The sequence below is a fragment of the Oreochromis aureus genome, linkage group 9 (genome assembly GCF_013358895.1).
Source record: "Oreochromis aureus strain Israel breed Guangdong linkage group 9, ZZ_aureus, whole genome shotgun sequence".
Taxonomy (NCBI): Eukaryota; Metazoa; Chordata; class Actinopteri; order Cichliformes; family Cichlidae; genus Oreochromis; species Oreochromis aureus.
The window spans coordinates 5792566-5807047 of NC_052950.1; the positions used below are offsets into that span (position 1 = coordinate 5792566).

Here is a 14482-nt window from a genome sequence, read left to right on the forward strand (position 1 = left end):
TGGGGCGGATGCAACTGGGGAATGAGTGGGGGCTGGTGGGTGCTGCCAGTTTGGCTTTGTGGGGCTTTGGAAAACTTTAAATAACTAGTAAAGCACACAGTAAAGCTGAGTTGATATCCCCTAGTATACTGCTAACTCACAGTCGCCCTATAATCCGATGTCTACACTCCTGAGTGCACTTTCCACGCAGGAAGTAGCGAGGACAAACTCTTTGTAGCTGGTATTGAAAAACACCCAAGGAAGAAGCAACTCCAGAGCGATGGGTGAGGTTGTCAGATAAAAATAAAGTCATCAAGCACTGCAGCACAGGGACCATATATAGGAATTAAAAAGTGAAATAATTTTCTTTCATCTTTCATCTCATCTTTTTAAAATAAAAATGATCCATTTAACCAATTATTTATTTATTTTCAATTTTAATTAATTAACAACACGTTTCACCAATTACTTAACCTTTTATTTAACATTTTGGTCTATATAGAAAATTAAAATGGTTAAAATGGATGATATTCGGATTGTATGAATCTTGGAAAATAAAGGGCTAATGATGTATTTAGTCATTTCATTTTGGCACTCTTGGGGGTCCGTACTCAGCGTAACACTGTTTTTATCTTTATTTTTTTTTTAAATCACATCTGAAAGCACCTTGCGTGCTGACGTCAGCGATTCGCCACGGCGACACGGTGTGTCGTAGTGAGACATGACGTGATCAGAAAAAAAGCTGTCCGCTACCGGGAGGAAGAGGGCAAGCGTCCTGCTCAGGACAGGTAAAGATGATGGGATGATTTACTTAAGAGAGGGAGAAAGAATAGCGATTACTGTTCAGTGACCAGTGATTGAAGCCATGAGCAGTTTGTTATCGATGATAAGAGAGACAGCGCGAAAGAGCATCATTAGTACTTCATCACACTGCAGCTCAGGGTGTGTGTTTGTTTCCTGCTGCAGAACCACAAAGACTCAAACACGCTGGGACAGTCTCGTCCACCGGAAATACCGCCGTAGGATATAAAAATATCTTTTATATGAAATTACACCAGTAAATGATTCAGAATGAATGTGATATATTAAAAAAAACCGGTTTAGGCTCTGTGTCTGTGGGTCTGTGGGTCTGGCAGCAGATTCGATGAATCAGCTGATATTGTGAAAATCTGTCACTTTATTAGGCACACCGGTCTGTGCAAACTATTCCATTTTAGTGCAACAGCTCTGCTATAAATGTGACCTCTAATGAACTCAGTAAAATAAATGATGTTTTTATTTGCGAGATCATGGTTAATGGCTATGTTGGACTGAAGTGCTTTTTTTTAAAAAAATTCTCTTTGTGTCAGGGGCCAACGTCAATATTAAAGACAGTTGTCACTATAGAGTGCAGTACAATAGCACTACTGCTACACCCGGCAACTCTGCAATTTAGATAAGGTGTGCAGGTATGCATAATAAAGTAAATCATTATACTCGTGAGTGTTTAGTTTTTCTAATGTGTCATGGGGAAAAAAATGTAACCAGCCACGACGAACCAAAACAATGAGCCTTGCTCATTAGCTTCAGAAACTATTTTATTTATTAACTATTGGTACTTAGTTATGGCTGCAAAGTTTTATCATGATATTCAGGTAAATTTGATGTAATAATATTTTTATTGAAATTGAAAAATATTTTCTACCTGAGATCTAGGTTTAGTTTTTTTTTCTTCTTTTTAAAAAAAAAAAAAAAAAAAAAAAAAAAAAAACGGTTACTTAAAAACCTTTCCCACCATGTAACCTTGTTCTTGCATAGTTTTTTTAGACCTACCCCTTTTTTTTGGTGGGGGGCTGTCATGTACTGACTCTGATTGCTGTTTGCTTCAGTCTCCATGCCAAAGTACCCTTGGGCACGATACTGAACCTTAAGATGCTCTCTTATGTAGACGAAGTATAGAGAAAAGTGCAGAAAAGCTTTATATGAAAAACACTGACCTTTTTACCTTGACTGCTGCTGCTCTTGCTCTCAGACATGTTTGGGCTTACGAGGGGCCCATGGCAATGTTTTGCATACTAATGCAAAACTAACGAGCGCCTCTGATGGTAAGGCAATAGGAGGCAACCTCTCAGCTGCAGTCTGACTGACAGACTGCACTCACTCTCAGAGAGATTGTTGAAGGTTTGGAAACAACTGCTATCTAATTTGTAAATGCAGACAGATTTCCAACATGTTTTCATTAGACCGAATGAGTCTTTGTCATTTAGCACAACTCGAATTGAGTCGACTCAAATCAATTTACCGACCTTCCAACTGGTAGATGACCCACTATCATCTAATCCACAGCCTCCCAAAGATCCCTGAGGTAGTTAAACAACTCCTTAGTGGCAGTGCCTGTGGTTGGATGAGATTTCGTCCTGAGTTTTTCAAGGCTCTGAATGGTTTTAGGCACTTGTGGCTGACATTCCTCTGCAACATAGCGTGGAAGTTGGGGGCAGTGCCTCGTATTGGCAGACTGGGGTGGTGGTCCCCATTTTCAAGAACGGGAGCAGGTGATTGCTTTCCAGCTTCATGAACTTTGCCTAACCATGCTATATGTTTTTTGTAGACCTGGAGAAAGCATTTGACTGCATCCCTCAGAGTATCCTGGGGAGTGTGCTTCGGAAGTATGGGATATCAGGCCTCTTGTTGCAAACTGCCCAGTACCTGTACAGTCAATGTGAGACTTTGGCCTGCATTGCTGACAATAAGTCAGACTCATTTTCAGTGGGTATTGGACTAAACCTTTGTCACCAATTCTGCTATAGTTATAATCATTTTAAAATAATTTATTTTGGACAGAATTTTTATGTGTAGCCAAGGGGCGGAGGGTCTCTGGTTTGGTGGCCTCAGAATCCCGTCGCTGCTTTTTGCCAATATTGTGGTTTTGTTGGCTTCATCAAGCAATAACCTCCAGCTTGCACTGGGGTCATTTGCATCTAAATGAGAAGTGGCTTGGGTGATTATTCGGGAGAAGTCTTAGGCAATGTTTCTCAGTTGGAAAAGGGTGGAGAAGTTTGGCCACGAGTGTGGGGAGAATTGAGCGGCAGATGACAGAAAGACTGATGCGCTGATAGCAGTGGTGCAGGCTCTGTATCAGTTTCTTGTGGTGAAAAGCGAGATAGATACAAAAGTGAGGCTGTCAATTTAAATGAATATGTGAACATATATACAGGCCTAAATGACCGGTACTTGGAGCTGGCTTTATATACTCACTCAATGTTCAGTTGCATGTGTGGTAATATTTCAGTTAGGTGGTCCACAAATGATCCAAAGTAGTTGGTGCATCATTGCACAAACTGATGCATTTCTGTCTGTCTCTGTTTTTTTCCTCTGTAGAAGTTTAGTTTACCAATGTCAGAGGTCTATAATATTAAGGACAGCTGTCAATATGGAACCCAGTTTGGATAGTTTTTTAGCTTCAGAAATGTTTATCATTGTATTTAATTAATACTCACATTTAATACATGCTGCTACTCATTTCTCATGGACTTGCACATACTTTGATGTATTCTTGCACCTTGCTTGTGCCACTGATCACAACATTTCTAACGTCCAAGTATTTGCATACCATCGTGGCCGAAAGTTTTGACAATGGAACAAAGTTAGTTTTTCATGTACTTTGGTGCTACAGTTTTTAGATTCAAAAATTATTTTCTACATTTGTGTGATATAGTGAAGAGCAAGGATTCACAAGATGCAAAAACAGACATTTTGTTTAGAAATGGATTCCATGGGCCAAATTTAATATCAAATATAGAAATAGAAACTGAAAAAAAATCTGTGTCACAAAAAAGGCGCTTATGAAATAAGAGGCCAAAAGGGCAGGAGCTTGAGCAGCGCCTGGAGTGTATTTGTGTGCTACCAACAGGGTAGCACACAAATACAAATTTCCTGTTGGTACAGAGTACCAACAGGAAACATGCTGTGTGTTATTTCTGTTATCATATTGGAGAACAACTTGACCCTAAACAGTTCAGTAATAACCTCAATCCAGTCTGAACTAATTCTGGTTTAGTTTGGTTCAAGGTTTTATTAAGTTTGAATATTGATTTAGGATACAGTTTCATGCACTCTGTGCAGGTCAGTGAACACTAATTTTCTGGACTCTATAGATTTGATAAAAGCAATGAATAAAAAAAACAACATTATCGCCATTGTCTGTCAGAATCCAAACCAGATTACATCAGCTTGAATTTCAGCCTTAATCCCTCTCTCCGCTCCCTCGTGTTGCCATGGCAAACCATCACCTGACAGCTGGATGGAGGTCAGGCTGTTCAGTTTGATGAGACAGAATAATCGCATATTATTCGATCAAATTCAAACTTTGTGTTTGAATCAGGTTTACTTGTTTCTCTTGTGACTGTAAATGATATATCTTTGGTGAAAACACTGACTGGTTATCCTACATCACCAATATTTGAACTTGTGACATTTTGACCGGCAGTGACTGATGTTTTTATTGTTAAAGTGTGAAAATTATACTACTCACTGCTAAATGTAGTGCGTCGCATACACGGCTTATCATTGACCTTTTTTAAAAAAAATGTCCGTTTCTAGTCCTTTCAACCACTCTCAGACATAGAACATTATGTTTATTACTACTATATGTGAACCCAGCGTTTATGTGACATTCAGACAGTGTTTTCTCATGCTTTAACGCCACAAAACTCTATGGTAACCATGTTATTAATATACAGGGAGTGCAGAATTATTAGCCAAGTTGTATTTTTGAGGAATAATTTTATTATTGAACAACAACCATGTTCTCAATGAACCCAAAAAACTCACTAATATCAAAGCTGAATGTTTTGGAAGTAGTTTTAGTTTGTTTTTAGTTTTAGCTATTTTAGGGGATATCTGTGTGTGCAGGTGACTATTACTGTGCATAATTATTAGGCAACTTAACAAAAACAAATATATACCCATTTCAATTATTTATTTTACCAGTGAAACCAATATAACATCTCCACATTCACAAATATACATTTCTGACATTCAAAACAAAACAAAAACAAATCAGCGACCAATATAGCCACCTTTCTTTGCAAGGACACTCAAAAGCCTGCCATCCATGGATTCTGTCAGTGTTTTGATCTGTTCACCATCAACATTGCGTTGAAGCGAGATCGATCAACTGCAGATCAGACAACAAACGACGGAGGCTCCAGAAAAGTGCAATCAAACGATGAGTTTATTGACAACGGAGAACAATCATCAGCATATGGCCTGTTTTGCTCTGACAAAAATACACTGGGTTCTGGTTTTATAGCATAGAGCATCACACCCCCACATACACGTCAATACAGGTCAAAAATACATTATGTACAGTCATTGTTTACAGACAAGGGTACATCTTGTACATCTCTAATAACTGTAAACAGACATATAACTTCTCTTTTTGATAACACCTTCCTTTTAAGGTAATAACTTCAAGCTTCAGGGCCTCTAAGGGCTAATAATTGACCCTCGTCCTCAATCTCTAAGTATACTGAATTGGCGCAGGTCTCAAATAAGAAGCAGAAGACACTTGGGCCTTCGCTCAGGCCTGCTACTAGATTTATGTGTATTGTAAGCATGCATGCAATTAACCTGCTATGTTCTCATCTTCCCTCAACATGTATCACCTGGACACTCTCACCAGTGAAGCTTAAAACCCTCTTGGATGGAACATCAACTCTAAACAAGCACAGATATGCAATGTGTATAAAATGATCATAACTACACCTGTAAATAGAAAGGTCAATGTGATGACAAACATATTCAATGCAATATGAACCCTGTAAACAATATTACTGTTAAAATAATACTCTAAAACATGTTATTAATACATTCATCATAAGGCAGATTATATGATAGCAATAAAAGAATCTCTGAATCCCAACAGCGTGCAGCAGCAACCACAGCCTCCCAGACACTGTTCAGAGAGGTGTGCTGTTTTCCCTCCTTGTAAATCTCACATTTGATGATGGACCACAGGTTCTCAATGGGGTTCAGATCAGGTGAACAAGGAGGCCATGTCATTAGTTTTTCTTCTTTTATACCCTTTCTTGCCAGCCACGCTGTGGAGTACTTGGACGCATGAAAATCATGTTTTTCTTGAAGGATGCAGACTTCTTCCTGTACCACTTCCACTTCCTGTACCACTGCTTGAAGAAGGTGTCTTCCAGAAACTGGCAGTAGGACTGGGAGTTGAGCTTGACTCCATCCTCAACCCGAAAAGGCCCCACAAGTTCATCTTTGATGATACCAGCCCAAACCAGTACTCCACCTCCACCTTGCTGGCGTCTGAGTCGGACTGGAGCTCTCTGCCCTTTACCAATCCAGCCACGGGCCCATCCATCTGGCCCATCAAGACTCACTCTCATTTCATCAGTCCATAAAACCTTAGAAAAATCAGTCTTGAGATATTTCTTGGCCCAGTCTTGATGTTTCCGCTTGTGTGTCTTGTTCAGTGGTGGTCGTCTTTCAGCCTTTCTTACCTTGGCCATGTCTCTGAGTATTGCACACCTTGTGCTTTTGGACACTCCAGTGATGTTGCAGCTCTGAAATATGGCCAAACTGGTGGCAAGTGGCATCTTGGCAGCTGCACGCTTGACTTTTCTCAGTTCATGGGCAGTTATTTGCGCCTTGGTTTTTCCACACGCTTCTTGCGACCCTGTTGACTATTTTGAATGAAACGCTTGATTGTTCGATGATCACGCTTCAGAAGCTTTGCAATTTTAAGACTGCTGCATCCCTCTGCAAGATATCTCACTATTTTTGACTTTTCTGAGCCTGTCAAGTCCTTCTTTTGACCCATTTTGCCAAAGGAAAGGAAGTTGCCTAATAATTATGCACACCTGATATAGGGTGTTGATGTCATTAGACCACACCCCTTCTCATTACAGAGATGCACATCACCTAATATGCTTAATTGGTAGTAGGCTTTCGAGCCTATACAGCTTGGAGTAAGACAACATGCATGAAGAGGATGATGTGGACAAAATACTCATTTGCCTAATAATTCTGCACTCCCTGTATGGCAGGTGACTCACCATGACGACAGAGCTAGGTGAAGCCCAGCCCACAGAGGCGGAGTCTTTCCCTGAAGCTGCCAACCACTCCACACCGAAACAGGTAAAAACACAAAGGAAAGAAGGATCAGTAAACATCATGAGAGCAATACTGCTGTGACATCACTTCCTACTTCCTTAGGGCGAGAAGGGTGGGGTGTCCCAAGCTCAGAGCTCCTTGGCAGAGGACTCAGCCAGTAACCTGTCGTCAAGCAGCTGGATTGCTCGCTCTCCTGCTAGAAACCCACTGAGCTTTAGAACAATGCAGGCCAGAGTGACCCTGCTAGATGGCTCCATGTTCACCTGCACTGTGGAGGTGAGATGGCCTGTGTGTGTGTAAAGGAGGATGGAGATGAGAAAAAAGTGAAGACAGATGGAGTACCAATAAAATATATAAATCACAACAGAAATAACAATCAGGAGGGAGAGGGCCCCAAATGACAAACAGTAAAATCACTAACCCATTTCTGTCTGTGCTTAGAAACGAGCTCGAGGTCTGCAGCTGTTTGAGAAGGTTTGTGAACACATAAACCTGCTAGAGAGAGACTACTTCGCTTTATCCTTCAGAGATGCTGACAATAACAAGGTACCCGTCTGTCCACCCGTGTGTTTACTGTCTTCCACCTGTCTTTCTAACCTCTGACCTTTTTATTGTAGAACTGGTTGGATCCAGCAAAGGAGATGAAGAAGCAGGTCAGAGGTCAGTATGGTCCCACAGTAAATTCAGCAGATTAACCCTGTGTGTTATACAACTCATCGCTGTCTGTGTCACAGGTGTTCCCTGGAACTTCTCCTTTAATGTAAAGTTTTACCCTCCTGATCCTGCACAGCTGTCTGAGGACATCACCAGGTAGGGCCACACACCTGTCAATCAAAGCTCAATAGTGTATGTCTTGCTTGTTTCCATGTATGATGACGCTGATCATTTTTTTCTGCCTTCAGGTACTTCCTGTGTCTCCAGCTCAGGCAGGATATAGTTTCTGGTTGTCTTCCTTGTTCATTTGCAACTCACACCATCCTCGGCTCCTACACAGTCCAGTCAGAGCTCGGAGACTATGATCCCGGTACTCAGTCTGCCCTATTATACTATACTGTGCCCTCTCTGTTCACATTTTTCTCTTACTCTGACCGCTCGTTCCACTGTTTACATATTTCAGATGACTGTGGTGCAGACTACATCAGTGAATTGTGCTTTGCTCCGAATCAAACTAAAGAAATGGAAGAGAAGATCATAGAGCTGCACAAAACCTACAGGTTCTTCACAACACATATTTTTTTCTAAACGGTGTCAATATTCAGAGCAGCAAAGATTTTTAAGTGTATGACTGTGTTTTTAGAGGAATGACTCCAGCTGAAGCCGAGATGCATTTCCTGGAAAATGTAAAGAAACTTTCCATGTATGGAGTCGACCTCCATCATGCAAAGGTAAAAACACTCTGTTGACAGTAAGCCCCATTATTTAAAAATAGCAACAACTTAGTTTCTACCCTAAATCATCACAATAGTGATTGGTATTGGTACAATAGTGATTGCTATACTGGATCTGCATGTTTCCACCTGCACATGGATAAAATGCACAACATGTCTGTGACTGTGTCAATACAGGCATTATAAATACTTAGCAATATTGCAAGTCATAGATAATTCAGGCAGCTACCAGTTATTTAGTATTTGTGTGACAAGGACTATCTATGCATCATAAAGCATTTACAAATGAAATGGAATGACTCCAGCAGTTCATAAATACATAAGTGTCAACATTATATTCTTAATAGATGTTGCAGTGATACAGCGATTCATGATTAGTTCAGGTCTTTAGAAAGCATTTTCTTAAAGGGTGAGGCTGTCACAAGGGTGGCCTGAGGGCCCGACGTTCTCTAGTACTCACTACCCAGCACCATGGAGTCTGACTGACATTTCCCCAGAATACCAGAAATGGCAGGGCCATCGCTGGTATTAGTTTTTCACAGATGAGAGCTGGTTCATCCTGAGCTTATGTGACAGAATTTGATTTTCCTGGTGTCTTTGAATTCAGGCCTCTGCAGGCTGATCCTTTCATTCCCAACACATTACCCAGTCCTTATCAGTAACAGACAACCATCATGCTTTTGTTTTTTCATTGAGATCTGATGTGTTTTCAAAGTGGTTATTTAATGTTTTGAGCAGTGTAGAATCAGCTGATTCCCAGGTCAGGTGCAAAGCACTTATTGATTTCTCTGAACAAAACATGTATATGTGAAAGAAAATGCAGATTTAACTACTGGTAGTCACGCTAGGTTCCAGAGGCTGTGACCGTTCATTTTAACTGATGTCAGTTGTCAGATTTGACTAGATTGACAGGCACTGTTCGTCTTCTTCATCCTGACCCCCACGAAAATTAAATGTGGTCAGACTGTGTTCGTCCTTGAATGAACATGTGAAAGCACACAGAGTGTTTTGGTTTCTGGACCCAACAATCTGATCAATATGGATGGCCCAGTTCCTGTCAAGAGTCAATTACATGTGAGTGTGTTTCCCTGTGTTTGTATGCATGTGTCTGTGCATATTGGTTGACAGTAATGGTTTTTCCATCAAGGCTGTTTTCCACTGATTCACTCTGCATGAAACATCACAGAATGACATTTTCGAAGAATGGATTTCATTCTCTGCATTTTGTGTCACTTTGCCGTGTGTGTGTGTGTGTGTGTGTGTGTGTGTGTGTGTGTGTGTGTGTGTGTGTGTGTGTGTGTGTGTGTGTGTGTGTGTGTGTGTGTGTGTGTGTGTGTGTGTGTGTGTGTGTGTTACCATTCAGTGCAGCTACAGTTTTGGAGGATTTTGAAGATGACCTCTATGTCCAGTTGATGGAGGAATCTAACCAGTATATTGATTCAAACTGAATTCAAACAGCCAGAGCAATGACAGGAGAAAATTCCCACAGCAAGTAATATGGCTGCATCCTACAGCTAGCAGTTCAATATTCAGGCCACAGAGTAATCACTTTGCCACACTTGTCTGGAATTAAACAACATTTATCTGCTAGTGCTATCCCTCCACATTTATTCAGATTAACTCTCTGATCCGAAAAAAAAAAAAAAAAAAAGGTCACACCACGGTCTAGGAAATGTGAGTGTACATTAGCACAATCCCCATGATGGTATATCCTACGCTTAGCTCTCCATTTAGCTCCAGCTTTTGTCTCCTCCATAGCTCCTTTGGGACAACAGGCCTTGCTCCAGGCAGAACAACAGTCAGCCTGTTCAGATTTTTCATCACTTTGTATGTGTAAAGGAAAAACACAACCCAACTTCATGTGAAAACAAAAAATTCAGGTGCTCGTGCTGTAATATCCTCACCATGGTACCTGAAGAAAAAAACTTATGACATTCCCTTTCTTTCAGCAGTTTATACTTGTTGTGCTTTAGAGGAAAATGCCATTAAATTGAATTAATTTCAGTTATATAATGACTGCGTTTTCATTTTGTCACTTTTTGTCACCCCAATTTTCTTGTTTTTGCTTTTGTTTTTTATATCACCTTTAGCGTGAATCATACTATTTCCCATGGAGCTTGTGCTCTGCTGAGGCAAAGCTCAAATCCTGTAATCACAGAATTGTTGATCATGGTTTCCAGGATTTATTATAAGACTCGAGGATGTGGACTTATCTTGGATGATTGAATCCATCTTGACTTACTTAGTTCTCCCGAGTCATTGATACATCAATCCATTTTCATAGTTGCTTATCTATTTCAGGATTGCAGAGGGGCTGGGACCTATTCCACTGAATGGGTGTCCAGCCTCGGCCAATCTTGATGCAAGAACAACAGCCCTTTTTTTCATTCACTTTACCACTTTGGTTTTTATTTACATTATTTTATTTATTTATTTTGTTAAATGTTTCTTTGATATAGTGAAGAACGATCACAAGGATCTCATATGTTGCAGACACTTTTATAGGAAAATAAATAAAAATTTAGTAGTCAATGACTGCTAAACACTGACACTCTGCCTAATATTGCATAGAAGTAAAAGCAGAGCATCTGAACAAGAGCACACTTCTAAAGCTGAGGGTGGAGAGTTAGTGGATTCAAATATGAAGATGAGTGAGATAATGTGCACAACCACAGATCCAATAAAAACTGCAAAATGACTGGAAATAGTGGCCAAGGTCTATGGCTCAAATGTACCTGTGTACACAAACATTCAACATACATCTTCTCAGAGAGCTTTAGACTATACATTTCTAGCAAAAACTTAAGAAAAAAACTCTCCCAGTAACTCTACTGTGGAAGGGCTTTAAGGCTTAGTAAGTTGTTTGGCAAGTTAAGTAAGAAAATGTGTGACTGGTTGTTATTAAAAATGTGTTGCAGAGTGGATGTGAATTTGCACAGAAGTCCATGCACATGCTGATAATTCATTTTACCTTGCTCTTATATTCAGTTATTAAACATTTAACAAACAGAGAGAACCACTTAGCTATTCTCCAGCAAGGCTGCAACGTCTGTGAATTCTCTTTTGTAAATTTGTAACATGTAAAATGAAATGAACTGCTTCAGAAAATCAGACTTTTGTGGGCTGTAAAAGACAAAGTCGTCACTTCTGCGCTGTTGTATTTTTCCAGTTGTTAAATATCATTGAAGTCATTACTTAAAGTTTTGCTGCTATAGTGTTATTATGTTGGGTAGAAGATAAGTGCACCTGTCTAAGATAGCAAACATTATCCTGTTTGATGCTATAAGTGGCGCATGTACATGTGATCAGTGAGCAGCTTCATTTAAACAAAGAGCACCACGAAGATGAACAAACTTGCTTGCACTGAATGACAGTAAGCTAAACACTGATGGTTAGATCTTGCAGGGACGGTAGCATTACCCTTTAATGTTTTTATGTACAGCGGTGTTATCACTCTAAAACTGGTATAACTTTAGACCAGCTGTTCTGTTGTTGTTCGGTTTTTGTTTTGTTTGTTTTGTTGTTTTGTTTTTTTATTTGTTTGTCATCTGTCTGTCTGTCTGAATGGAGTAGATGATAGGAAGCGGCTTTGTTTGCCTGTCTTCAGCTAAGTCAGAGGTAAGACTCTTTCCTGTATGTAGGCGTGTTTATATGTGGTTGTATTTTAAATGTGTGTGTGTTAATCCAAACATTTTCATCTGGATGTTACTGTTTTTTTGTAGAGTTAGTTATTCATAAGTTATTCATAAACAGCTCCTGACTTCACAGTAGCCCTTAAATCCACCCCCATGCTCCCACCCATTTTCTGTATCTCATTGTACAACTGTATAGTGACAATAACGGCATTCTATTCTATTCAAGCATCAAGTAGTTTAGTGATGATTAAAAGACAACTGAGAAAACTGAGGCTCTTGTCTATGTAACACTCGATATTCTGATTCTCTCAGAGCTGTGATCACAGTTTAAATCTCTCATGTGTCCAGAAAAGAACTGCAGTCTAAAGATGTTTTGAGCGCTAGTTTCAACACAGGGCTTTGTTCTGAATGATTACATGACCTTTGAATTGCAAGTGTTACCTTATGAGAACCACAGATTTCAACAGCTCAACTCAGATTCAGACCTCCACCAGAAAGGAAAATACCAGCGGCATTATAAGAACCTCTAAAAACATTTAAAAACCCAAATAAGCAAATTTTCTAAGCTTTGTTTTTTTGTTTTTGTTTTTTTTAATTAAACTGGTAATGCTGCATCTTCGTGTAATACAGACTGCTGGAATTGACTTAGAAAGATGTTTTAGCTACTGCTTCAAATAGCTTCCCAAATAAACACGATTCATTTCTCCCAAAAGTTTTATTTAAGTGCCCGGAGATATTTTAAAACGCTTTCTTGGTTTCAGGATCCTTCGATAATGCTAACACATGACTGAAGAGTTCCGTGTTAGTTTGGGAACCATGGTGTTTTTGTGTATTTGTGCAGGACTCAGAGGGTGTGGCTATTATGCTGGGTGTGTGCAACAGTGGTCTGCTGGTCTACAGAGATAGACTGAGGATCAACAGGTTCTCGTGGCCAAAGATCCTGAAGATTTCATACAAAAGAAACAACTTCTACATCAAGATCCGACCAGGAGAGGTAAGAACACACATCTTAGCACCACAGAGGAAAAAACACCACCTTTCAGTAAAATGTGACACATTATTTCACATCAGCTGTCAACTGGCCACAAGGTGGCTTTATTTCACTCACTGTTAAACAGAATACTATATCTATGGTAATATATCAATGTTACACTGACCCTTATGCTGTACTTAAGCAGCGTAATGTTTCTGTGATGTTACTTAGTCCCTGCAAATTGCTCAAGCATAGTTTGACAACTGAATGATAAGCCATTTCATATCCAGGTATAGACTGTTTCCTCATTATTTTACAACAGTTTTATAAAATAAATGGTCTTGAGTTGATAGCAATTGGTTACATCTCATAATTAGAAAAAAGAAAACATAATTTTCAAAGATTAAAAAAAATCCGGGAGTGGCAAAATTAACATGCTGTGTATTCCTGCTTAAAAACAATTAGGTCATTCGTAAACTCTTCTAGTGCTGTTTCTGTACTACAGTGGACTCTAAATCCTGACTGAAACTGTTTACCCAGTGCGCAATGTGACATCGGAGTCACTTTTAACCTGGTTACAAACAAAGAAATGTGGCTGAGCTGCTCATCCTATCGCTTAGCACAGACACACTTCAAAGAAAGCTTGTTTACATTGCTTTTCTCCACAGTCTTATTGGCTTGTCACCATAGGTGAACACTGACACGTAGATCAACCAGTAAATCAAAAACTTTGCCTTTACACTCAGTTGTGTTGTCATCACCACAACAGCAGATTAGAGTGGCCACATTACTGCGGATCCATCTGTCTGTCAATACCGCCCTCGACTCTTCCCACCTCACGAAAAACAGCCCAAAATGATAGAACTCTTCCACTCACTCCAAACCCAGAGTGGGCGTGGAACCCTTTTCTATCTGAGGACCAGGGCCTTAATCTTGGAGGTTTCAAATTCTCACCACTGTGCTTTATATTCAGATACACACCACTTCACTGCTAATTGAAGTTCATCATATGATGACAAGACCACAATTAAGACCATCCTCTGCTGCTTGACTGGACACAAAAATTCTTTTCATAAAAATTACAAAGAGAATCTGTGACAAAGAGCAGCTCTCGCAGAGTCCTTCGGCCACCGCTGAACTCCCATGCACACTTGAGTAAAGTAAAGAGCTGGTCCACACCCATTGCTCTTAATCACTACAACTGATAGACAGACACTCCTCTCTGGCACAGATTATTCCAGGGAGACTGAGAAGTATGATCCCCTGAAATTTGGAACACATTCTCTGGGCCTCTTTCCTGAAAAGAGGAACCCCGCCTCCAGTCTCCCATCCAGAGTTATTGCTCGAGACCTGCAAGATTGTTGTAGAGGCTTGTCGACCAGAAATACCCCACC

At 40.0% G+C, this 14482-nt stretch overlaps 1 protein-coding gene across 3 annotated transcripts in view; it reads left to right on the forward strand.

Annotated features, from left to right (window-relative positions):
* The first annotated feature begins 704 nt into the window (after positions 1-704).
* epb41l3a (erythrocyte membrane protein band 4.1-like 3a) overlaps positions 705-14482 on the forward strand; it is a 36374-nt gene continuing 22596 nt past the window's right edge. For all 3 annotated transcript variants that reach the window (XM_031750456.2, XM_031750470.2, XM_031750466.2), the window contains exons 1-10: positions 705-767; positions 7026-7116; positions 7195-7368; positions 7534-7638; positions 7710-7752; positions 7827-7902; positions 7995-8116; positions 8210-8306; positions 8390-8477; positions 12957-13109. In XM_031750456.2, coding sequence (XP_031606316.1) covers positions 7036-7116; positions 7195-7368; positions 7534-7638; positions 7710-7752; positions 7827-7902; positions 7995-8116; positions 8210-8306; positions 8390-8477; positions 12957-13109 — 939 coding nt within the window. In that variant the 5' untranslated portion in view covers positions 705-767; positions 7026-7035. The remainder of the gene's footprint in view (positions 768-7025; positions 7117-7194; positions 7369-7533; positions 7639-7709; positions 7753-7826; positions 7903-7994; positions 8117-8209; positions 8307-8389; positions 8478-12956; positions 13110-14482) is intronic.